Source organism: Ascaphus truei, chromosome 9, assembly GCF_040206685.1.
Source record: "Ascaphus truei isolate aAscTru1 chromosome 9, aAscTru1.hap1, whole genome shotgun sequence".
In the NCBI taxonomy this organism is placed as follows: domain Eukaryota; kingdom Metazoa; phylum Chordata; class Amphibia; order Anura; family Ascaphidae; genus Ascaphus; species Ascaphus truei.
The window spans coordinates 60,906,341-60,931,447 of NC_134491.1; the positions used below are offsets into that span (position 1 = coordinate 60,906,341).

General features: G+C 47.3%; 1 protein-coding gene across 1 annotated transcript in view; it reads left to right on the forward strand.

The window, feature by feature from the left end:
• The first annotated feature begins 385 nt into the window (after nucleotides 1–385).
• The window catches only part of LOC142503144 (complement decay-accelerating factor-like), a 41,537-nt gene continuing 16,815 nt past the window's right edge, over nucleotides 386–25,107 (forward strand). Inside the window, exons 1-8 of the mRNA XM_075615206.1 lie at nucleotides 386–612; nucleotides 17,106–17,198; nucleotides 19,674–19,862; nucleotides 22,062–22,253; nucleotides 22,378–22,474; nucleotides 22,809–22,888; nucleotides 23,378–23,560; nucleotides 24,393–24,572. Coding sequence (XP_075471321.1) covers nucleotides 17,114–17,198; nucleotides 19,674–19,862; nucleotides 22,062–22,253; nucleotides 22,378–22,474; nucleotides 22,809–22,888; nucleotides 23,378–23,560; nucleotides 24,393–24,572 — 1,006 coding nt within the window. The 5' untranslated portion in view covers nucleotides 386–612; nucleotides 17,106–17,113. The remainder of the gene's footprint in view (nucleotides 613–17,105; nucleotides 17,199–19,673; nucleotides 19,863–22,061; nucleotides 22,254–22,377; nucleotides 22,475–22,808; nucleotides 22,889–23,377; nucleotides 23,561–24,392; nucleotides 24,573–25,107) is intronic.

The following is a 25,107-nucleotide window of genomic DNA, read 5'->3' on the forward strand; positions in this document are numbered from 1 at the left end:
GTCCCCTATAGGAGTGAGCTCCCACGAGGGGGGCTCACAGACAGAAAGAACAAATGACAGACAGGCGCACTAAGGGATACCCCTTAGTGCGCCTGTCTGTCATTTGTTCTTCCATAATATATAATATATAATATATAATACATAATAATAATAATAATAATAATAATAATAATAATAATAATAATTGGTATTGGGTCTCAGTTCCCCTCATAAACATTGGTAGTCACGTGTCGCGGAGCCACATGATCACATTCAACGTCACTCGGCTACTTGTCATTTCATCGTTTCCAATTAAAAGCATCAGCCGCGTCACGTGATCCCTCTCACTCTCCTGCAGCGAAAGCCCCGCGCCCATTTCCAGTCGTGACGTCACCTGGCCAAAGCACGTCCGGGAAGGGGCGGAGCAGGGCGAGGCAGTCGGGCCAATTCGCGGGGAAAGTAGGTGGAGCTACGAGCTTCCTAGTGCCCCTAGTAACCCAAAGTCTCCGGGACTGGGTGTGCGCCATATTACTAGTGCACGGGCTCGGCGCGGACAGGGCACCATATTGAAGACACCCGGGGCTGAAACCGGCGGAAGACATTTAATAAAGAGCCGAGCGCCGCTGGACCGAGGTGAGAATCACTGACGTTGCGGGTGTGAGGGCTGAGGGACCCGAGTGACAGGTGTCGGAGGCGGCGCACCCTCATGTTGGCCCTAAATACAGAATGGCCGCCCAACAAGAAGCCCATTGAGCTCACATTATTGATGTATTAAGTTTTTAAAGAGAGGGGACTCCACACTGGAATGGGTCCCAAGTACAGGGAGGGAGCCCCTACAGAGACTATCCCAGTAATGGTTTTGTCTGCCCTATTAAACTCCCCCAAAGAAGGGATCCCCCGTGCCCTATTAAAACCCCTAAAGAGTGGAAGGTTCAGCGTGCCATATTAACCCGCCAAAGAGAGGGGGTCTCCCTGCGCCCTGTGACATTTCCACCTGCCCTAATAAAAGCCCTGAGCGGAGTTGTGTGGGTTGCAGCACCAAAGGTGTCTGTCCCCCCACCCTGTACCTGGTAACCTCGAGTCTAGCCCTTGATAATTTGTTCACAGCTTCTCAGCAGGGCGCTCATTACCTCCATGTATTTTATGTATTGTCCTCTCACATTGTACTGCACTGTGGAATATGTTGGCTTCATATTAACCAAAGATAGGTCATACACAGACCCGCTGGAGCTGACCGCGCTCATGCTTGAGCGGTGACGTCACCAACTATCTAAGCATGAGCGCCGGGTGTCCTGTCTATTTCAGGAGCCGGGGGGGGGGGGGGGGGGCGGGTACATTGGGGGCATGCTGAGTGCGCTTCAAAGAAAACATTTTGTCTCAAGCGCCAAGCTTGGGAGAGCGTGAGCGGGGATGTCTACATTATAGTACAAGAGGTAAAAGCGGCGAGCGCACAGCATGCTCAGCGCCAGCGGGGACGCAGACCTCGTCCAGGGTGGGTAGAGGCGCGCTGCGCCCTTCTCGGCCGTGCTTTTCCTGGCCGGCTAGGTGCGCGTGCATCTGGGGGGCGCGGCCTCTACGTCACGGAGCTGGTGAACCACTCGCGTGACGTGCTTGCGAGCGGCAAATTCAAATTTGCTTGGCTGAGCACCGAGCAGGCCCACCCGCTCACACAGGACATGTGCATTGTCGCAAAGTGTCTACCGTGAGCGTGCGCGCGCCCGCTCAGCACCACCCTGGACGAGCCCTTATTGGATGAAGAGGTTGTTGTAACATGGAGGGATTGTGCTTTGATGGCGCACACTGATATGCAGAACCGCTTTCCTCACAATCTAGGTTGTGAAATATAACATACTCTTTTATACTCCCTATTCTGGCATTAGTGCTGTATTTAATTGGCATTCAGCCCGAAGATTTGCATCTCCTTCTGTTAAATGAGTCTCCAAAGCTCATGCACGAGAAAGGCATATACGTTTTTTTTTTTTTTCATTTAAAAGGTAGCTACAAAATGTCTTGCTCTTTCTGGGAAAAAATACAATCAATAAAAAAAATAGATCTATATCATTGCAACAGTTTTGAGTAGTGCCACTGTGTTATGACTAAATGTGTCTTATTTTTTTTTATTTTTTAACATTGGGCACAGTGTTTGCAGCAGAAAGATGCTTCTTAAAATAAATGCATTTTTATTTAAAGTGGGACCATAAGTGTATAAATCCTTAATAATAAAAAAAAAAACAGTACCCTGCTGTTTATTAATAATAAAAAAAGTTGCAGCATTGTGGGGTTGTAAATAATAGTCATGGTACTCTGGGGTCCCAGCACACTTTAACCAATGCTGCTACACTCTTTAAAGTAATTCAATAGTATCCCGGTAAGTTATACTCCCCTATATTACAAGTGCTGCAGATAACCCCTCCCTAGTCTTTCACTCAATATAATGTGACCCAGCATCATGAGATCATACAGGTGGAATATATCTTCATGCACTGACATTAAGGGGTGTGTGCTCTGAATGACTTCACCCTCTATCTGCTCTTATCACGTTCCCCGTGCAGGTGTAGCAAACGTTACCGCTCCTGTTAACGCCAACGCGTTACTGAGCAGTAGCACTATTGAAAGCCATGGTTAGGGAGATAACACATGCGTTGTTTAAAGCTCCTTATTTCGTCCGTTATTTCATGTAAACGGGACAAATGGCGTCCGCTACTTCTGTGAGGGACGGAACGCCGGGGGTCCTTATGACGTACGGCAACGATCTCCAACCAGTTTCCCAGAGGGGCCGTATCAGAATATAATTCTAAGATTAATTCAAATATTTATATAATGCTTGTAAAACCTTGACGTATAATATCTGTAATTTCTCTCTCTTTCTCTCTTTCTTTCTCTCTCTCTTTCTTCTCTCTCTTTCATGAAATTAGGGGTGGGCAACTCCAGTCCTCAAGGGCCACCAACAGGTTAGGTTTTCAGGATATCCCTGCTTCATAATGACTGAGCCATCTGTGCTGAAGCAGGGATATCTTAAAACCTGACCTGTCGATGGCCCTTGGGGTCTGTAGTTGCCCATCCCTAGTCTGAGGCTCTTTCAGACCCTTTGTGGGCAGCACTTTGTCAGTTGAGGAGCCTGAACTTACAGGGAACGTCCTGCCGTGTTTGCTCGTTTTCTAGGGGCAGGCAACGGTCCCTGATGGGTACAGGTGCAGAGCCCCTGTACTTCCATTCTCGCCACTACTGCACCACCTGCGACTACGCAATCGATTTTCCACAAACGACAATGCTGTCTTGAAACAGGGGTTGCTGCTGGCCTTTCGACACCGGAAAGGATTAAAATGGATTCATTTTAACAGCGGTTAGAAGCGCTGCCCCTGACATTGGGAAAAGAGGCCTAACGGTATCAGTACAAAGGTTTGTGCTACGTAAACAGCTGCTCCAAGTGCACAAACATGTGCATTGAGTGGCATTTTCAATCCTGCTCATTGTAGCAACTATGAAGTTTATAAGTACTAACAATAAACTGTACAGGCATACCCCGCATTAACGTACACAATGGGACCGGAGCATGTATGTAAAGCGAAAATGTACTTAAAGTGAAGCACTACTTTTTTTCCACTTATCGATGCATGCACTGTACTGCAATCGTCATATACGTGCATAACTGATGTAAATAACGCATTTGTAACAGGCTCTATAGTCTCCCCGCTTGCGCACAGCTTCGGTACAGGTAGGGAGCCGGTATTGCTATTCAGGACGTGCTGACAGGCGCATGCGCGGGCTGCCGTTTGCCTACTGGGCGATATGTCCTTACTCGGGAGTGTACTTAAAGTGAGTGTCCTTAAACCGGGGTATGCTTGTACTTCAATATACTATACCTTGTTTAACCCCTTCCTTGTCCAAACGGCTTCGAGTTTTAACTGCACACTTAATACAACCAGCACTTGAAATCAACCAGTCACGCAGATCAGGACACACAAGCTCAGGATTCGTGAGCTACCTCAGTTGAAATGGGGACACCCACCAGGTTTGCTAGGTTAGCAATCAGCCAATCACACCCACTAATGGCTCAGGCAGGGGAGACATTTTTATTTCCTTTTCTCTACTACAGGATTTTGATTACCACACACTTTGAACATAAATTAACCCACTGCACACTCCCCAAATTCAGCCACACCTGCTAGTATACACAGCACTTCCTTTCCTTCTAGTTTTAACTGCACACTTAATACAACCAGAACTTGTTCCAAACTTGTTTCTAAGGCTAGGTCCCCAGTGGCTGCTACGGCATGCGCGCCACACACCACAGTGGCCGTGTGTGAGTGCGATGACGCGTAGGCTGGCAGGGAAGACAATGTTGTCTTAACGTGCTGCGACGTAATCACATTGTCGTTGCGCAGCCAATGGAAGGGCAGATACGCCTTGTCAATGCCCTGCGCACCCCATCGCTCCCCCACATGACAGCACAACCTGGCTTTCAACTATGCAAGCTCCGCAGGTAACACTGGGGCCATCACCTAGCTGCTGCATTAAAGGAGATCATACATTGTAGTTGTAAATAAAACATGAATAAGCCTTGGGCAAGTATATTCATTGTAATGGATTACTTGGTACAATACACTGAAAACCTCTTGAATAACCATTTGTTTGGAGGTATAGACTCTTGCTGTCTCATTCATGAAAGAGCACTACTTGTATGTCTTAATATAACTTAAAGTAGCAAAACGTGAAGTCTTTTGATATTCTTTAAAATAAATCAGGTTCTGTAGGATTAAGTAGTACTTAATGCATTTGTTTTTTTTAATCAACTTAATGCCATTTTAATGAGAATCCTCTTGTTTTTTTTTTTTTTTTTTAAAGCATCCTTTGATTTGTATAGCAGGCTTTAGCCCATTTCCCAAGCAGTGCAAGATCTTTGCAACACTTTCCTGATTGTGACAAGTTGTTGCCAATGTTCCAAGCAGTTTTGTGCTGTAAACTGTAACAATAGATTGTTACCTTCATAATATAAGGATAGCTTGTAGCTGCTGATTTACACTGACTGAAGCAGCCTTTGTGTTGGTAACATAATAAGGATTTTTACATATTTATAACGGAGCACCAAACTGTTGCCATCTTAGGTAAGAATGTAGAATTATACATTCACACATTTGTTACATATACAAATAAGAAAAAAAGGGGACGTGCAGCTATTGCTGCTTTTGTTATCAGAATAGGCTAACTATATCGCACACCAATATACATTTACAGGAGTAATAATACTCATAGTAGTACATCATGTTTTAATAGATACCAAGCACAATATTAGAAAAATAATTGGAGCAAATTTTAAGTAAATATAGAAAAATATACTAGTGAGATATGCCAAATATAGTAGGCATCCTATCTTTAGGGCTAGTTTAATGTTTGCATTTCAATCTCTCCAATGTCAACAGGGCACTAGACCACTAGGAGACAAAACCATGCCTCGTATATTTCAAGGGTCATGTATTCCAAAATAGCCCACCCCACAGGTCAGGTTTTTAGGATATCCCAACTGAGCCTCTGAGGAGCCACCTGTGCTGAAGCTGGAATATCCTGAAATCCTGCCCTGTTGGGGGAAGGGAGGGTGGCTTGAGGACTGCAATTGAGAATCAACTAGAGTAATAAGATCATCCAATGCTGACAGTACCTTTTGAGCACGTGACAGATAAAAACCTGCCCCGAACAGAACTAAAGATAGCAAGTATGTACAGGACGAGCATGCGTTAATATCTACAGCAACCCTTTAACACGCTTTCATGTACAACATATTTGGACCGTATCTCGATTTGCATAAACTATTAGTTTGTGAATACCAGCACCTTGTGAATACCAGCACCTTGTGAATACCAGCACCTTGTGAATACCAGCACCTTGTGAATACCAGCACCTTGTGAATACAAGCACCTTGTGACACAAGAAGTGGGTGATGATACGGACAGGACTGGTGGTACAGTACATCTAAATCAAAAAAATTAACACAGTGCTATGGCATACTAATAAAGATCAATTTATATTGGTTATGCAATCAGTGTAGGTGATGACTTAAAAGCCTAATTAGTAGTGCTACAAAATTTATAACAAAGGAATAGCGCTGGTGAAGAAAGTTCATAGTTGGAAATGAAGAGTGGACATCACTTCAACTAATAACGTATTTACGGTTATTCAGGTAAGTATTGTGTGTAATATATCATGCCCTGACCATTGACCATACTCTTAGAGAAGTTGAAAATCTTAGTTCATCATTAAGGCCACGTGGTACTACTGTATCCAAATCAAACATCCATATTGCTCCCCATTGTAGGAGAAAGCGTTTGTCTCCCCTTTGTTGGAACATCCACGTGGTTGATCATGTAGCGTAAACTGGCCAATTGGTGTCCTTTGGTGAGAAAATGCTTCACAACTGGTTTCTCCTTTTTGTTAGAGCCAATCAAATACTAAAACATACAGAACACCTACAAGCTCATATTGAACCCCCAAAATACCCACAACATATTTATAAGCATATAAGTTTCAGAGGAGTGCTACTGAGCATGGCAATATGTATTTAAAACCAAAGACATAACATAAAACACAGACAAAGCTCAGTGCACATCCACAGGTTATTAAGAATTTATATTAGTGTAGGGACCCTTGAAACGTGGTCTGCCGTGCAGTTGGCTCAAGGGCTTACAACAATTTGGCCAAAATGTTAAACTAAAATGCCATTTTATTTATTAGTTATTTATACATGTATATTTAGGCACTCTACCGTATATAAATTTTTCTGGATGTGCACTGAGCTTTGTCTGTGTTTTATGTTATGTCTTTGGTTTTAAACCAATAAAATACTAGACTGATAATCATTCATGCTCTCCTTAAATGTCGTTTTTTTGTTGTTGTTTTTTTCCCCCCCCTTCGTAAACCAACTCACACGGGCAAAATATGAGTTATAGAACAGAAGTGGCTTGGCACGCTACCTGTTTAATTGTGATGGATCTGCCTGCGTGGGATGTTTAAATTGAGTTTGAGTGCGCTTGATTTAGTCCGTTGTAACAAGTCATACACCCCTTACATCAAAAGCATCCTTTCTTTAATGGACTCAGCGGCTTTGAGGAAAGAATGGGACATATGTCAGTAAGATCACCTTGAACCAGAAGGTCTTTCAAAAATTGTATTTCTCTCACTTTCCAAATCTACCCATCGTTTTTGAGAGGGGTTTGTGTGCCATTGTGATATTTTACATAATTGGGCTGCCCTATAGTACAACAGGCAAGGTGCCGCCAGCCCTCCCACTAGAATTTGTCTCCTTAGAATATTACTTTTAACTCTCTGGGTCTTATCTTTCCATATAAGTTTAGATATTAACTTCTGCACCAAGCAAATATCCTTCAGAACAACGGGTACTGGTAGCGTTTGGAACAAATAGAGAAGTCAGGGGAGCAGATTAATCTTAATACAGCACACCCTTCCAAACCAGGAAATACTATGAGGATCACCGCCCTATATCTCCTATCAACTTTTGTAAGAAACTGAGGTAGTTCACTTTGTACAGAGTCTTATAGTTACTAGTGATGTAGATGCCTAAATACTTAATGGCTACTGTTTGCCAGTTAGTTTATAGAGATCAGTTTTTCTAGATCTTTGGGCAGATTCACGTTTAGGGCTTCTGATTTGGCTTGGTTTATTTTGAAGCCAGATATTCTAATGAATTTACCTAGCAGATTAAATAGATTGGGTAGGGAGGTAAAAGGCTTTGACAATACCAGTGCAACATCTGCATATAAAGCTAGTTTATGCGATTTGATCCTTTTAATTAGAATACCCCAAATATCTGGGCTCTTTCTAATTTGGGATGCTAGTGGTTCCATGCATAGGGCGAAAGTGGACACCCCTGTCTAGTACCACTCTTGAAGGTGTCAGAGGGGAATAAAGATTAGAAAATCCATCAGGACCTGGAGCTTTGGAGGGCTTCATATTTTTAATAACCCCCAACACCTCTTCAATAGTGAAGTCACTTTGTAATTGCTCCCTCACCTCCTTACTCAACATAGGTAAGCCTGAGTCCCCCAAGAATTCCTTCAAGGTCTCCTTTGTTTTTGCCCCATGTACGACCTTCTCTCCATTATACAACTCATATTGTTTGTAAAAGAATTCAATTAGTTTAGGGTTAGAGGTCAAATCCCCCCGATTTATCTACGGATAGTACTTATATTATAATTAGCTTGTTCCTGATTTTTATTTGCTAGCATGGTATCTGGCCTGTTTGCTTTTTCATAAAACTTCCTCTTTGACCAATTGAGAGAGTTCTCAGCCTGGGAGGCAAGTAATAAATTTAACTCCATTCTCGCATCTTTTAACTTTTCAGGATGTCCTTTCTCTTAGTTCTCCTGTGTGGAGATTTGAGCCTCCCAGAGTGTTAGGTGGGATTCTACGCTACCTTTATTAATTAGAAAGAATTGGTCTATACATTGTCTATCACCTCGGATTTTGATAATTGACTCATTTAGCTTCCATTTTGCTCCCGGTCTGTCTAGATTAATTTGAGAGCACCTTGGTTCAATTGGTGCGTGGTCTGACCATGAAATATCATGGATCTGTGTACCGGAGACCTTTGGGACCAGTCTGCTAAAAACAAAGAAGTTATCAATTCTGCAATAGCAATCATGGGGATGGGAGTAAAAGGTGAAGCCTCTTTCCTTAGGGTGGTGTTCCCTCCATATATCTTACAGTTATCTCACAGACCGCGTGTGAATTTAGCAATATTACCTCTCTTAGACCCAGAGTTGGACAGTTTGACCCCGACCAAAAGGGCTTTCACTAGATTACAATCTTCTGCTAGAATTGTATATCCCTTAGCCACCCTGGCTAGAGTGGTGAAGAAAGAGGCGAAAAACTGTCGTGCTCACAAGGAGTGTAAATCGTGGCTATCGTTAGATTGACCCTGCAGTTTGCCTACTAATATTTATGTATCTTCTATCTCGACTTGTTCTATTACCAGGGGAAATCTATTGTGAAGCAGAATCGCTACTCCCCGCTTTGTAACAGGGGCAGAGGATAATACTATTGTCTGTATTGTTTATCAAAGTACTTTTGGTAATTTGATGTGCTGAAATGAGTCTCCTCTAGGAGGATGACATCGGCTTTCATTTTCTTGTAGTTTCAGAATGCTAGATGTCGCTTGCACGGATTATTTAGGCCTTTCACATTGTGCAAGATAAATGTTACTGATGTGGATTTGGGTGCAAGGCTACTTACCTCTTTTGCCTCTGTTTTAGGACCGCACAGGAATCCCCCGAGCGCTACAGCCTTATGCGATGCATGCTGACCTTCAAGACAAACTGGGAGGGTGGGGGGGGGGGAGAAAGGACCCAACATACGGAAAGGATGGAAAAACATGAACAATCTGCCATAGTCCAATATGGCCATATGCGGCCTAGACTCATCAGCTCTTGGGAAACAATTCCTTCCCTGGCCCTCAAATAGTAGGGCCCAGGGTACCGGACCATGAGAGAATCCGGCATCCCAAGGGACTTTGTTGGTGTTAGAGGTAATCCTACCCCCAGCACCAAAGGGTTGGAACATGGAAGTAGCCCAGGCAGGGCAGCTCCCGCCCTATACCCAACCTTGCATCCAGTGCATCATGTTTCAAATAAACCAACTTCACATATGAACATTTGCTGAACAACCGTAACTCAAACCAAAGTATTAATGTAAGGCTCCTCATCCACATAGGCAGTGTGAAGGGTTATAAACGAGAAGTCATCAAGGATAATCCAGATTGTCCGTACCTCTGAACCTATAATAGGTAGCTTCTCGGCTCGCATTTTAGCCTCAAATGCTAAACCTTCACTCAGACATACTCCTCCTGTGATATCTGTCTAGGTATTTACTCTGACCGTGTTCCATGGTCTCTACCTCCCCTAGTCGAGCACTTAGGTTCCTTATCTCACCCACCATTCTGATCCCTGAGTATGCTTCCATGTACCCCTCCTGTCCCCGTGTTATATGATGAGGACCCCTATAAAATCTTGAGCCTAGGCCACTTCCCCAGAACCTGTATGCCCTTCCGGCCATCACCCCCAGCCCCGCATTGGTTAACTACAATGTTTTTCTCTTTTAACCAAAGAGTGCTTTGTTGTGTTAGTGGCGATAGTTTGGTGTCGGGCTCTAGAATTGTCCAGCGTTTCATAAAGGTTTTTTTTTAATTAAAACAAATGTATTATCAATATTTGAATACTTTGATATGAATGGCAATACTATTAAGATCTTTCTCTTTTAGTTATCAATGCGCTCCTGTTGAGATTCAGTGCCCGTCCAACATTCATGCACATTTATTGTTTTTTTTTGGGGGGGGGGGGGGGAAGTGGGGCTTCCCCCGCTTCCTACTAGTAATGAATTTCTCAACCATAGTGTTAATTTGTGATTTTTCTGCTTCAGGTGGAATGACTATTCCCATTAGCTGTCACAATTTGAGGGACGTCCCTTTTTTCAAGGGCACTGAATGGAAATTGGAAGTATAAAGTATTGGGGTCTGTGGGATTGGTGTATAGATTTGTCTCTAAATGAGAATCAAATTTCTCGATATAAGACACTGAGGTAGTTGATACTAGTATCATTATAATTAATGGTGAAGCGTATGGTATTCTGAAGGTCATTCAAAGAGTTGAAGAACTGTAAGTTCAATATCTGTACCTGCCCAAGGATGAAATAAATTCTCTGGATCTGTAATGGTGGGAAATTAAATGATTGAAGTTGATTATTCAAAACGTATTGTTTTTCATAATGACCCATCTAAAGATTGGCAAAGGCACGGGTCACATTTGAGCCCATTGCTGTGCCAGTCAACTGCAAATAAAGTCCTTTCGAATTTGAAATTACCTGTTGGAATAGACCCTCCAATTCAATGTTTGAATTAAATTATAATCTACAGATTGTAGCAATCTTCAATACCTCCTGAATGAGGAATGACTATTTAGACTATTTATGACTATTTAGACACTGTACGTCCATAGTAACCACTCAAGTGTTGGATCCTATGTTGGAGATATTAGATTTTATTCAGAAAAGCTGCTGTATCCTTCACGTAGCTATTTGCTTGTAATATTAGTGGATGAAACGCAGTGTCTAGATACTGAGACAGAGGTTGGCATAATCATAATCTAAAGTTCCCGCACTCACTGACAAAATATAATACTACTAGCTGAGAGACCCGGCGTTGCCCGGGATGTAAATGCGTAATAGGTAGTATTATTTATAAATCGTGGAACAATAGGTGACTGTTTGTTGTAAAGGTTGGATAATAATATTGAAAAGAAAGATGGAAGAAAATGTAATACGATGTTGTATAAAAATGGTTTATTGTAACCACACCACAGTACAATGTATATTTTGGTGCCATAAGTGATGTAAAAATCTGAGTCGTGTGTCCTGCTAGGGTGTGAGGCGGCGGGTGGCGCGTGGGTTGTGAGTGCTGTCTGTGAGTGGGGGTCCTGCAAGGGTGTGAGGCGGCGGCTGGCGCGTGGGTTGTGAGTGCTGTCTGTGAGTGGGGGGTCCTGCTAGGGTGTGAGGCGGTGGGTCAGTGATGTCGGTGCGTAGGGGCGGGAGGCAGCAGGTGTGTGTGGCGGCAGGTATGTGTCGAGTGTGGCGGGTGTCTGTTGAGTGCGTGCAGCGGCTGTGAGGCGGTGGGTGAAAGGCAGAGGCGGCCGGAGTAAGGGCGGGTGAAAGGCAGAGGCGGGGGTGGGGAGGCGGTAAGGCGGGCATGAAGGCGAAGGGCGGCGGGAAGGGGAGGAGGGGGTGGAGGAGGGGGGCAAGGGGTGGAGGAGGGGGTGGAGGAGGGGGGCAAGGGGTGGAGGAGGGGGGCAAGGGGTGGAGGAGGGGGGGGAAGGGTTAGAGGAGGGGGGGGAAGGGTTAGAGGAGGGGGGGGAAGGGTTAGAGGAGGGGGGGGAAGGGTTAGAGGAGGGGGGGGAAGGGTTAGAGGAGGGGGGGGAAGGGTTAGAGGAGGGGGGGGGAAGGGTTAGAGGAGGGGGGGGAAGGGTTAGAGGAGGGGGGGGGAAGGGTTAGAGGAGGGGGGGGGAAGGGTTAGAGGAGGGGGGGGGAAGGGTTAGAGGAGGGGGGGGAAGGGTTAGAGGAGGGGGGAAGGGTTAGAGGAGGGGGTGGAAGTGTGGGAGGGGGTGGGAGGGGAAAGGGGAAAAAGAGGTGGAGGGGGGGGAAGAGGGGTGGAGGGGGGGGAAGAGGAGCGGAGGGGGGGGGAAGAGGAGCGGAGGGGGGGTGGAAAGGGGAGCGGAGGGGGGGGGTGAAGGGGAGCGGAGCGGGGGAAGGGTAGCGGGGGGGGGGGGAAGGGGAGCGGGGGGGTGAAGGGGAGCGGAGCGGGGGAAGGGTAGCGGGGGGGGGGGGAAGGGGAGCGGGGGGGGGAAGGAGAGCGGGGGGGGAGGGGAGAAGTGGTGGGAAGGGGGAGGAGGGGGGAGGTGGTGGAAAGGGGGAGAAGGGGGGAGGTGGTGGGAAGGGGGGAGGTGGTGGGAAGGAGGAGGAGGGGGAAGGTGGTGGAAAGGGAGAGAAGGGGGAAGGTGGTGGGAAGGGGGAGGAGGGGGTAGGTGGTGGGAAGGGGAAGGTGGTGGGAAGGGGGAGGAGGGGGAGGGGGGAGGTGGTGGGAAGGGGGGGAGGGTGGAGGTGGTGGAAAGGGGGGGGAGGTGGTGGGAAGGGGGGGGGAGGTGGTGGGAAGGGGGGGAGGTGGGAAGGGGGGGAGGTGGGAAGGGGGAGGCGGGGGGTGGGAGGCGGTGGGAGGAGGTGGGAAGGCGGGGGGTGGGAGGCGGTGGGATGGCGGGGGTGGGAGGCGGTGGGAAGGGGGGTGGGAGGCGGTGGGAAGGGGGGGGAGGTGGTGGGAAGGGGGGGAGGGAGGCGGTGGGAAGGGGGGGAGGGAGGCGGTGGGAAGGGGGAGGGAGGCGGTGGGAAGGGGGGAAGGGGGGGTGGGAGGCGGTGTGAAGGGGGGGGCGGTGTGAAGGGGGGGGAGGCGGTGGGAAGGGGGGAGGCGGTGGGAAGGGGTGGGGGGAGGCGGTGGGAAGGGGGGGGGGAGGCGGTGGGAAGGGGGGGGGGAGGCGGTGGGAAGGGGGGGGGGAGGCGGTGGGAAGGGGGGAGGGGGGGGGAAGGGGGGGGGGAGGCGGTGGGAAGGGGTGGGGGGAGGCGGTGGGAAGGGGGGGGGGAGGCGGTGGGAAGGGGGGAGGGGGTGGGAAGGGGGTGGGGAGGCGGTGGGAAGGGGGGGGGGAGGCGGTGGGAAGGGGGGGGGGGAGGCGGTGGGAAGGGGTGGGGGGAGGCGGTGGGAAGGGGGGTTGGGAGGCGGTGGGAAGGGGGGGGGAGGCGGTGGGATGGGGGGGCGGTGGGAAGGGGGGGGGGGAGGCGGTGGGATGGGGGGGGCGGTGGGAAGGGGGGGGGGAGGCGGTGGGAAGGGGGTGGGGAGGCGGTGGGAAGGGGGGGGGGGAGGCGGTGGGAAGGGGGGGGGGGAGGCGGTGGGAAGGGGGGTTGGGAGGCGGTGGGAAGGGGGGTTGGGAGGCAGTGGGAAGGGGGGGGGGAGGCGGTGGGAAGGGGGGGGAGGCGGTGGGAAGGGAGGGAAGGTGGAGGGGAGGCGGTGGGAAGGTGGAGGGGAGGCGGTGGGAAGGGGGGGGAGGCGGGGGGGAGGCGGTGGGAAGGGGGGGTGGAGGGGGGGTGGAGGGGAGGTGAAGGGGGAGTGGTAGAAGGGAGGTGAAGGGGGGGGGGTGGAAGGGAGGTGGTGAAGGGGGGTTGGGTAAATGGGGAGGTGAAGGGGGGTGGAAGGGAGAAGTGGAGTGAGGGGAGGTGAAAGGGGGTGAGGGGAGGTGATGGGGGGTGAGGGGAGGTGAAGGCCGCTCACTCACCCGTCCGGCAGGTCCCACGTGGATCTGAGGCGGGAGGCAGCGTGTTGTGGCCGCTCTCCCGCTGTGTCCCGGCCGCTCGCTCCCCCGCTGACTGTAGCGGCGCCGGGGGGGGGGGGGGGTATCGGGGAGACACTGACACTGGAGGGGAGGGGAGGTGAAGGGTGGTGGAAGGGAGGTGAAGGCCGCTCACTCACCCATCCGGCAGGTCCCACGTGGATCTGAGGCGGGAGGCAGCGTGTTGTGGCCGCTCTCCCGCTGTGTCCCGGCCGCTCGCTCCCCCGCTGACTGTAGCGGCGCCGGGGGGGGGGGGGGTATCGGGGAGACACTGACACTGGAGGGGAGGGGGGGTGGAGGGGAGGTGAAGAGGGGTGGAAGGGAGGTGAAGGCCGCTCACTCACCCATCCGGCAGGTCCCACGTGGATCTGAGGCGGGAGGCAGTGTGTTGTGGCCGCTCCCCCGCTGTGTCCCGGGCGCCGCCATCTTGGGCACTCGGCGCCGCGAGGCAGCCTGCCTGGCCACTGGCTGTTCCCCCGCCGGGGAGGGGGGGGGCATGTATATGTGTGTGTGGGGGGGGGGGAGAGGTGGGAGATATAGAGGGGGGGTCTCGCACGGCCGCTGACACTGGGTGGGGGGGGGGCGCTGAAGGGCTAATAATAGTGTGTGTGTCCCGCTGACTGTAGCGGCGCCGGGGGAGGGGAGGGTCGGGGTGAAAGCGCGGGAGACACGGGGAGAGGAGGAGGTGCGCGCGGGTGCTGCTAACACTGTGAGCCCCGTGTGTGTGTGTGTCCGTGTGTGTGTGTCCGTGTGTGTGTGTCCGTGTGTGTGTGTCCCTGTGTGTGTCCCTGTGTGTGTGTGTCCCTGTGTGTGTGTGTCCCTGTGTGTGTGTGTGTCCCTGTGTGTCCTTTGGCCCGTCACTCCGCCTCAGGCCAATGAGAGGTGTGCGGGGGCGGGCCAAGGGACCAATGAGATTTCCCCTAGGGACACCGGACATCCAGGCAGGCAGGCAGGCATGCATGCAGGCAGGCAGGCAAACATACAGTGCTTTCACTAATATAGTATAAGATGGGTATGCCACAATCCTACGTGATTTAATGTAAACACAAGATAGTATTTGGAGTGATGTGGCGCAAATGCACTAACACAGATAATCCAGTGGTGATTGGGGTGAAAAATAAGGGATAGGGAGCGGGACAACAAACGGATGAGAGAGTGGGGACAGTACAAACAAAGGGGGGAAGGTAATCGGGGGCAACGTTTCGGGGGACACCCCTTCCTCAGGCCCGTTCCCTCAGGTCTTAAAAGACCATAAGGTACTTCCCTTTACCCTGACACCCCAATAACCAAAACAGCACTCAAAGAGCAACACAAAGCAAATAGAAAGCTGAAAAACAGCAAGCCCAAGTACTAAGTACACCAGAGAAGGATTAATAAGCAAGGTGAATCAAACCTTCAGGTTACACGACCATGACTCTTTTTTTTTTTTTAATTTCTTCTCTCCCTTCACTGGAGCGTTATTATCTTGTGTTTACATTAAATCGCTTATGATTGTGGCATACCTATAGTATCATATTTTCTTAGTCAGTGAGTGCTGGAACTTTAAATTGTGACTATAAGTTGGGGGGGAATTTGGGTCCTGGTTCCGTCAGCACCCTGCACGTGCATTTCTTTAATTTGAGTGAGTGCTGTCTACTCGATTGTTAGAGGTTGGCATAATGACCCACACTCTGAAATAATGGGGCAACGCCGGGGATCATTGAGATTTTTGGTAAGGTATAGATTGTGAGGCGAATGGGATGAACTTGAGACAAATGTATCAACTTGAATTGATAGGAACTTTGACAGACACCTTTTGATACTGACGGTGTGTCTCCATAATAAGTGTGTGTGTGTGTGTGTGTGTGTGTGTGTGTGTGTGTGTGTGTGTATATCTTTGTTTAAGTGGGGTGATTTTTGCAGTATATATGCAGGAGGGTTTATGGCACATTTTTTTTTTTGTAACAAAATTTTTTATTGGACACGTTCACAAATTGCTGTACATACAGAAATGTCATGAGCCCATAACACATCAGCTTAATACAATCATACAGTGACCAATAACATTTTTCCGTTTCCTTTTAGGGGGAGGAAGATAGAGGGGGGGGGGAGAAAGAAGGGGAAGGGGGGGAGACAAACAAGTGGGGGGGGGGGGCGCCCAGAGGCTTCCCTGACATTCTCCCCTGGGGTCACGGGGGTTCTAAGGTACAGGAGGTTGGCCGTTTTGGGTTTTATCTCTCTAACCAGGGGTCCCAAGTGTTCCAGAACTGAGGCTTTATGGTACATTTTAACTTTTTTTTTTTTTCCCCCGATGTATAATTTTAGTTGCTCTTAAATTGATAAAGTATTGCGCTGCCCCCTTTAGAGGCAGTGTGTTTTTACTTAAACATTTTTAAGCAGTTCAGTGGAGGAAAAGTGCAGTAAACTGAGCAGGTACTGAATTTCCATAGGACCTGTGATGCAGCTTCTGTAATTGGCTTGTTCCTAAAGCCACTAGTAAGTGTGAAGAAGTTGTTACCATCCTTCTCTAGATGGGCCACCTGTCTGAACCCATACCCTTCCATGCGTACTGTATATAGAAGTAAGGATGCTCCTTACAGCACAGATAACAAGCTAGCTTTTTGAGGTGTTGGGGCTTCAAGCATTGTCTTATCGCCTCTCGTCTGATTTTATTAACTGCATTTATATTATTTATTGGCTTTTTTTTTTTTTTTTTTTTTAAGTGAAAAATTAGTTGTAGGATTTTTTTGGGGGGGACTGTCTTGTGCCTTTTTTTCCTGATGGAGAATTTATTTTTACTGGCACATTTTATTTTCTGAATATGTATGTAGTGTTCGGTTTACATGGTGATGCTGTGTATAATCTATACACTCTCGGCCTCCCATGTCACCTTGTTATAGATCTTAAAGCTGTCATAAAGATCTTTGCTTTCCATATGATTTTGCGAGGCTCTCCTCCCAGCCCTGTAATTAGGAACAAACTGGCAGCCACCAAACTACAATAAGAAATGTGCTGTTGGTGTTTAGAAAAGGTTTGACACAGAGGATATTAGGGGCAAACAGTATTATGTCATTGGGGCTGGGGGTCCTGATAATGGTCTTTGGAGAAGAATTTCTGCACCGTTAGACGTGCTGGGTCATATTTCTGTTTCACAATAGGCTATGTCTTTGCTAGTATTTGGACCAGTCCGTCACTTTCAGTCTTGTCGTCCCTCTCCTGCAGGATTCATTATGATGTCCCCACTGTCCCACTCCTTCACAAGCCACTGTGCATTTGTCCTCCTATACTTCGTGGCTCTCATCTCTAGTACTCGCGGTAAGTCAAATATTGCTGTTACCTGTGCGTTTCTCTGGGAGCGGGGTATTAATTACCTGAACCAGGGGGTCGTTTCAAGTAGTTCTGGGGACCCCCCTGATTTCGCAGATATTACTCCTGCTTGGGGGTTGGGACAGGAAATAAAGTTTCCTCCTAGACAGAAAATATCTGTCCTGCTTGATCCACGGCAGCCAATAAAAAGCTGCACCATTAACTCTGCAGATTTCTATTAGTGATCCAATGGCCATGTTTGTAGTTCTGTCATATTTTGTGGGGGAGGAGGGGTTCACTGGATGTCTTTATTTGGGGGGGTTTGAGAGAGGGGTTGCTGCTGTAACGCTTTGTGCCGTGGTCACCTGATCATTCCGTCACTGACCATGGAACGGAAGGGGAGGCGTTTTGTTCCTGTAAGAGTGAACGCGAACACCCCTAGGAAATTAGCAAGTAGATAGAGTGGTCAACTCTAGTCCTCAAGGGTCACAAACAGGTCAGGTTTTAAGGATATCCCTGGTTTAGCACAGGTGGCTGTCGGTGACTGAAATTCCAGCGTTAGACCTGCACTCACAATTTATATATTTTTTTAGAGCTTCAAAAACGGGGGAACAAAAGGATAAAGGGGAACTCGCTCTGATGTGTGCTTATGAATTGCCTCGGTTTAATGTGTTAATCGGTGATACAGAAGAATAATTGTTTGGTTAAGTCTCCACATCCAGAGGAATACAAAGGCAGACACACATTGCTGTAGACTGCATGTTTCAAGCCCCCTGGCCTCTTTATCAAGCTTGTTGTTTTTAAATTCAGGCTGATTTACTTCTGTTTAATTATGAATGTTAATTATGAGTGCAGGTCCAATCCTGGATGTTTTTCTATACTATTGTACCAGTGCAGTGTTGGTACTGGACGTTTGCACCTACGCCGTATGGAATAACTGTAGGCGATTGTTGGCTCTAAAATAAATTGTGTGTGTATTTATTTTATTCTCCAACCTCTGAGCCACCTGTGCTGAAGCAGGGATAGACTTAAAACCTAACTTGGTGGTGGTCCTTGAGGACTGGAGTTGGCCACCCCTGAAGTCAATTCTGTTTCAACTACTGTCATTGGGGCATCTGGTTGCCGGCTCCAGTGACGTAGTAGCCATGTCAAGCTGCACCCAAAGAGTTAAACCAGCATCATGGTTTTGTCCTGGGAAAGACACGAGCACCCACGCGTACTTCGTCGCAATGTCACATCGTCATTTGCTACACACTGTACTGTATGCTCTACAGAGGTTCTGCTCTTCTCGCTAATGTCAGCCTGGGACACACAGCCTTTTTCTGTATACATGCTCATTCATGTGATCAGTCCTTCACATTTACCCAGATTACCACATAAGATATACCTATATAGGCTAGTGGCAAGTGTATGGGAGTGTGTTTATTAGATTGGACAATTGGATTCCTGAGTCTCATGAACCGTCTTATGCAATGAAGATGTTGATATATTATATCAAAGGCATAGTCTGCTCCAGGTTAGCATCACAAGAGGGGGCTCCCCCTCCTCTTTCTCTTTTGCATGTATACTAAGGGGGAAAGGACAACTGAAGCTGTTGTGACGAATGATAAATTGGCATTTAATTTAAATCTCTCCTAGGACCAAGCTAACATTTCAGTGGCATGGGTCCCATCTGAAAGATTGGTTTTGTTTTTTACCCAAATGTGAGACCTGTAAGTATTATAAAATAATTGGAATAAAGTTAGACCTGGGAGGGGTTTGATTCCTCTGACTGCTCCCTTTTTGTGTGATCAGTAAGTGCTTGTATAGCCACCTCCCCTTATCTGTATTGGTTCTCTGATAAGGACAGGTTGGGATAAGCATAAAAACACTTGATTGACAAACACTTTCTCTTTCAAAAGCCCCAAAGAAATTTAATCTGGTAACCAATTAATTTAAATGAAAAAATCAAAACCTGTATGGGTTGAAAATCCTGTTCACTTCACACTGGGCTTGGATAAACAGATTGAAAAATCCACTTATTGAGGAACAAGCGCACATTTAAAAGACTGCGTGCAAAAAGGCGATATTTGGTGTGTAGCAGCCAGTATATCGGCTGTGTCTGTTCCTTTGTAAATGAAGCACATATTCTTTTTCTGCCACTGCATGGGGGAGACTTGGACGATAGTGTGTTCTTTACTTTTATTCCACTCTGTCCTGATCAGGGAACCAATAAGGGTGCCGGGGGGTTGTGCAAAGTCTTATTGAACACACGCTGACATTAGACAAAAGGCAGCAGCCGGTGGAAATCAAACCCCTCCCAAGTCTCTGCTCGCTGTGTTTACAAACTTTAAATAATTATTAAAAAAAAAAAAAAAAAAACTTTGTTGCTCCCCCCCCCTCCCTTACTAAAATCCAGCAAGTACCTAGACAGGGTAGCATTTCACTGCCATTTCTGTCCTCCTTTTTTAAAGAATTCTGTAATTTTATCTCTTTCCTCTGCAGGTGATTGTGGTCCCCCTCCAGTTATAGAGCACACACAGCCATTGCTCAAGGAGACATCCTTTCCCATAGGGCATGAGATAGTGTATTCATGTGATAGGACAACTGATTACTATGACATGCCTGGCAAGAGCAGAACTATAACCTGCCTGGACACCACCACATGGTCAGAAATCCCCGTGTTCTGCGAACGTAAGAGTTTATTCTGGTGTAATACTAGTTACGCACAAGAAAAATGTATTGTACTGCAACACAGATCTCAAGGTTCTATAAGGGAGATGGGCTGAATAAAGGAAGGAGTATATGCTTATATACTCTGAAACTGGAGGTAGGGGGTTCGGGGAAAGTGTGGAGCACCACTGTACTGAAAGGGTGGTGGATTTATGGAACGGCCTCCCAGTGGTGGATTTTAAAACCACTGACGTAAACCCAAGGTGATTGTAAATATGAAAGAGAGGCATGGATCTAATAGGGCATATTAGGAAAAGTGACCCAAATGCTTCTTATCTAGCATCAGTTGTGCACTCTCTACCTTATTTTTGATATTGTAACAATTGTTCTGTGCGGTTTGTAATTATAATTTCCTGGATAGTCTAATTCGGCGGTGCGCAAACTGGTGGCGTGCCCCCCGAGGAGGCGGTAGAATTTGTGGGGGGGGGCTCGGGCGGTTACAGAGGCCCCGCACTCTTCCCCACGGCATTTAAATTAAATGCTGGGGGAGGTGTGAGGCCTCTATAACTCTCCTGCTCTCTGCGGGTCTCGGCGACGCGTCTCTATGGCAACGCAATTCAAATGACGCGGCGGGGTGACGTTACATGACCCTCGTCATTTGACACCGAGCCATTGGGAGAGGGGGGACGCAAACGCTGCGGCTCCCGGGCCAGGGGGCGCAATTCAAAATGTTTGCGCACCCCTAGTCTAATTCATGGTGGTTTTTTTTTTAATAAGTGTAGCTCTTCCGTACTGTACTTTTCTTGTACAAGGTGCTCATATCCTGGTTTGTGAGTAAGGCTAAGGCCCCGCTCCCAGAGTCAGCGCACCCGCACTGCAGACAGGCGGTGCGCTGACATACACAGACCGCGATATGTGGTCTGTAGGGAGCGGGAGGTGGGTGGGAGTGGGAGACTTGACAGGGAGGGGGGGCGTGGCTTGAGCGGAGGGACCCGCTACTCTTTCCCCCCCCCCCCCCACGCCTCCCTCCACGGACTCGGGCTGGAGCTGCTGATGGTAAGTAACACACACACACACACACAGAGGCAGGCACTCACGCACTCATACACACACACACAGGCAAGCACGCTGCTTTCACTCCACACTCCTCCCCGCTCCCCGAAGCCTCTCCTCCTCCCGAAGCCTCCCCTCCCCATTGGCTTACAGCCACACCACGTGACGTGTCAACGCTAGGGATCACCATTCTCTTGTATCCCGTAGCGGCTGACGGGTCACAGCGTGTAGTGCGCTGTGCCGCCAGGGGGGACCGGGACCGGCTCGGGAGGATTCCCCTGCTGGTGGGGAACTCGCGTGTGGCCGCCCGCGCCAACGAGCGGGGCCGAGGCCTAAACGCTCCCGTGTTTATTTAATGCTGTGCTGTGTTCTATATACAGAACAGTGTTATTTGTGAGCGCCGGTTTCATTTCAACAACTGCAGCACACTTTTGCTGAACAGATATGGATGTTCTCATGTTATATAAAACCTAGCGTAATGCCTGTAATGCGATCATGGAATATTGTGCTCTGTTTATCTTCCTGGGAAAAAACATTAATTGCAACACTGTTATCTCACTCACTGTTATCTCACTCACTGTTATCTCACTCAGTGTTATAGAACAGTGAGGGGCCCAGGTTCTAGAGACAAAGTGTACAGCATTACGTATATGGTCAGTGCTATGTAAGAGAAAATATATATTTTGTGAGAAAATGGTAATCCTAGGAAGTAGGGAATAAGTGCCAGTGTAATTTACAATATACACGAACACCACAATAGATGGTGATTTTAGAGGTGTTTTTTGTGCGGTTTGTAAACGGTATCTCTGCTCTTCTGAACTTTGTGCCATGTTTCCTCTTTCTAGAAGCCAAGCTTTGATAAATAAGATGTATGGGATTAATTAAATTGGCCACCAGAGATTAGATTACAAAGCACACAAACCAAACCGAGATCTCTAGGGTTTTCTGAAAAATAAGTACATATTTAAAGAAAAGTTAACCCTAAATGCATTTGGAAGGTGTTTGCAATGCAGTGCACATCCTTCTGGCAGCCGAGGGGCTAGGTGGGGGGGCGGGGGGGGTTAGGAATGCACGTTGCAGATGTACAGAAAACTCTGGATCCCTGTGTGATGGCTGATTAAATGTTTCAGGAACTGATGATTTTCACTTTATTTATTTTTTACACAGGTGGCTGCCCATCACCTCCCAGACTTCAATACGCGGAGCTGACAGCAGCGTCTGTGTCTCAGAACATCTTCCTTTCTGGTTCGAGGGTGCAATACACTTGCCGTCCCGGCTACATACGTGTCCCCGGGACTAATACTTCAGTCACTTGCTTGCCCAACTTCACTTGGACACCAGCCGAAGTGTTCTGTGCACGTAAGCAGGTTTTGTTCGTGCTGTTTCTCGTTCAGTCCTTCATTTTATTTTTTTTGCCTTCTTTGTGGAGTCTCGGACAGGTAATTATTGGGCTTTGCATTAACTTGTCTTTGCTCCTTTGCAGGGAGATCATGCGGGAATCCCGGTGCAATAGACAATGGAGATTTTGATGTACCAGACTTTTTACTTGGCTCAAGAGCAACATATTTCTGTAATGATGGGTGAGTCTTGTGCCCGGCCGTGATCTAGCTGGGGGTGTGGTAGGTTCACAGGAAATTTGAGGCAGTACTTCATGGAAAGAGTAGTAGATTCATGGAACAGCCTCAACCGAGGTGGAAAAGGATAATGCAGTCATGGAGTTTAAAATGCTTGGGACAGACACACGGCTATTGTAAATATGAAAAAGCCATAGATCAAATTTGGGCCTGAAGTTTTACAGCAGATAAGAGAATGGGCGGACTAGGTGGGCAAAGTGGTTCTTATGTGTCATCATTTTCTATGTTTTTTTTCTCAATGCAGAATTAAGTGTGTGCCATTTGTTCCCCTGTTCTTTAGGTTCAGAATGTCATCTAGAAGGAATCATAGAGATTGTCAAACAGATGGAACTTGGAGTAACGCTGTCCCTGCGTGTGAAGGTCAGTAATTCTAATGTCTTCACCGCACCCTGAGACTAACGTTGTGGGGGAAACAAAACAACGTTTTTATAAAACTGAATAGAAACGGAAATGAAACGCTTAATTACTACTGAACTTTATTTACGATCAGTTTTGTTATGTATTTATTTAAATTGAACGCAGAAAATCGCATCTTCATTAATTTTGCTATGGACAAACGTTGGGTTACATTGTGGCAGCCTTAGGTGACATGGAACAGCAGTTTATAAATCCTGTCTGAGGGACGTGTTCGTTCTGAGGCAGCAGCCACAGGGTAACATAGTGGTTACTACAGCACATGCACGGAGTGATAATACTCTGCTTTGTACCAAGATACACTTATATTTTCAGACGGTTTACACAGGTATCTTTATTGTTTCTTTTTGGAGAGCCATTTTAAGTTTAAATTTTTTTTTTTTTTTTTAACTTTCCATATTTCTAAAAGTGAAACATTTCTTTGTATTCTCTCAGCTGTAATCTGTCCTCCTCCTAATGCCATTACTGATGGAACATACAGCCCAACAAAAGAGGAATACTCTTACTTGGACTCTGTGACTTATGAATGCAACTCTAAAAACTTGGCACTCGTTGGCAAAAGTTCTTTGTCCTGCACAAAACATGGGAACTGGAGTGCTGACGTCCCTAAGTGCAAAGGTGAGAAATGTAATCTTCTCTAATCCTTTCATTCTCCAAGGCTGTTTCATGTAGAATTCCCCAAGCCCAAGAATAAACCTAAGGCTGCGGTCCCAGTCAACACTGTAGCACGCGCGCCTGGTGAGGGGGAGGGGGCGCGCGCGTGCACAGTGCTTCACCGCGGTCTTGGGAGAGATTGTGCTGGGAGGGGGTGTGGCCATGACCTCACACGGCTGGTTTGCCCTCATTGGCTCAACCGCTGGCGGGAGCGTGCCCACGCCTCCGTCGCAAGTTCCAAATACAATTTATTTAAATTTTTTTAATATATATATTTGTGAAAACTTGCAGTACAGCGCGGCTGCCAAATGCGCGCTGAGGTAGGTACTAAGCCCGGTCTAACTGGCGGTGCTTGTGCGCTTTAGAACGCACTGGGACCGCAGCCTTGGCATGCCATGTTACCTTTAAGTGAGGTTTTCTTTTCTCTCTGCTCTATAAATTGCTCGTCTGTTTCATGGTGTCATGCCATTCATATATTTATTCCCAGGACATAATTGTCACATCTTACGGCAAAATCTTTGCAAAGATGTACTTGGAATTTTTTTTATTTATTCTTTATAAAGTATTTAAAATATTGATAGATATTTTAAAGATGCCAGCCATAATACTTTAGTCTGAAAAATACTTTTTCTGTTTAGTAATTCAATGCCGACCAAAAGTTATAAAGAATTTAAATTAAATGTAAAAACAAATATATACTTGTTTTTTTTTTCCCCCAGAGTGGATTTATTAGCCGAACGCTGCGTGTTTCATTGTTAATAAAATAACCTGTATTTGCTTTTTATTCCTCGGACAGCTGTTGAATGCCTAAACCCGAACGTTACCAATTCGAAGAGGTTGTCAGGATTTCAGGGTCCGTACAGACTCAACTCTGCTATTTCATTTGAGTGTGTTGAAGGTTTCACAATGAGAGGCTCCAGCATGGTAACATGCCGTCTTAATAATGAATGGGAGCCGCCATTACCCGAGTGTCTGAGTAAGTATTAATTCTGTGTCCCTAGAAGCCTTAAGCTATCACATGTTGCTTTTTAGCATTCTATCATTTAAGTATAATGCAAATGTATTAAATGGATTTAAGGTGTTTTCCCATTGCAGAGCCTGCAGTATACTCTATGTACCCAACTAAACCTTAAAACTGCTGGTGTAATGTGACTTCTATATAGTTTGCAGGACAGGGAGTGTCTGCACATTTTCAATTTCAAAGCTTGTGAGTTCAATTTCTGGCTCGGGCTCGTTCATTCAGAGAGATCTCTCGGTTTCACGGTTTGCTCCCGTAGTTTTCAGCAGAACGTTTCCTGAGTCTCTCTGGAACAAGACTGTGCGCTCTGCTGAGGGACTTTCCTATAATGTTGCTGGCAGCTCGAACTCTGCAGACACCTTGTTTAAAAATAGAACAGGATAATTGTGATGCATCAGAATTGGTCAGAATTCCTCCATAAGATGTGCAGATAATACTGGATAACATGAGAAAGTCCATGAGTGATATGGCAATATGTCAGGTAAGGGCTAGG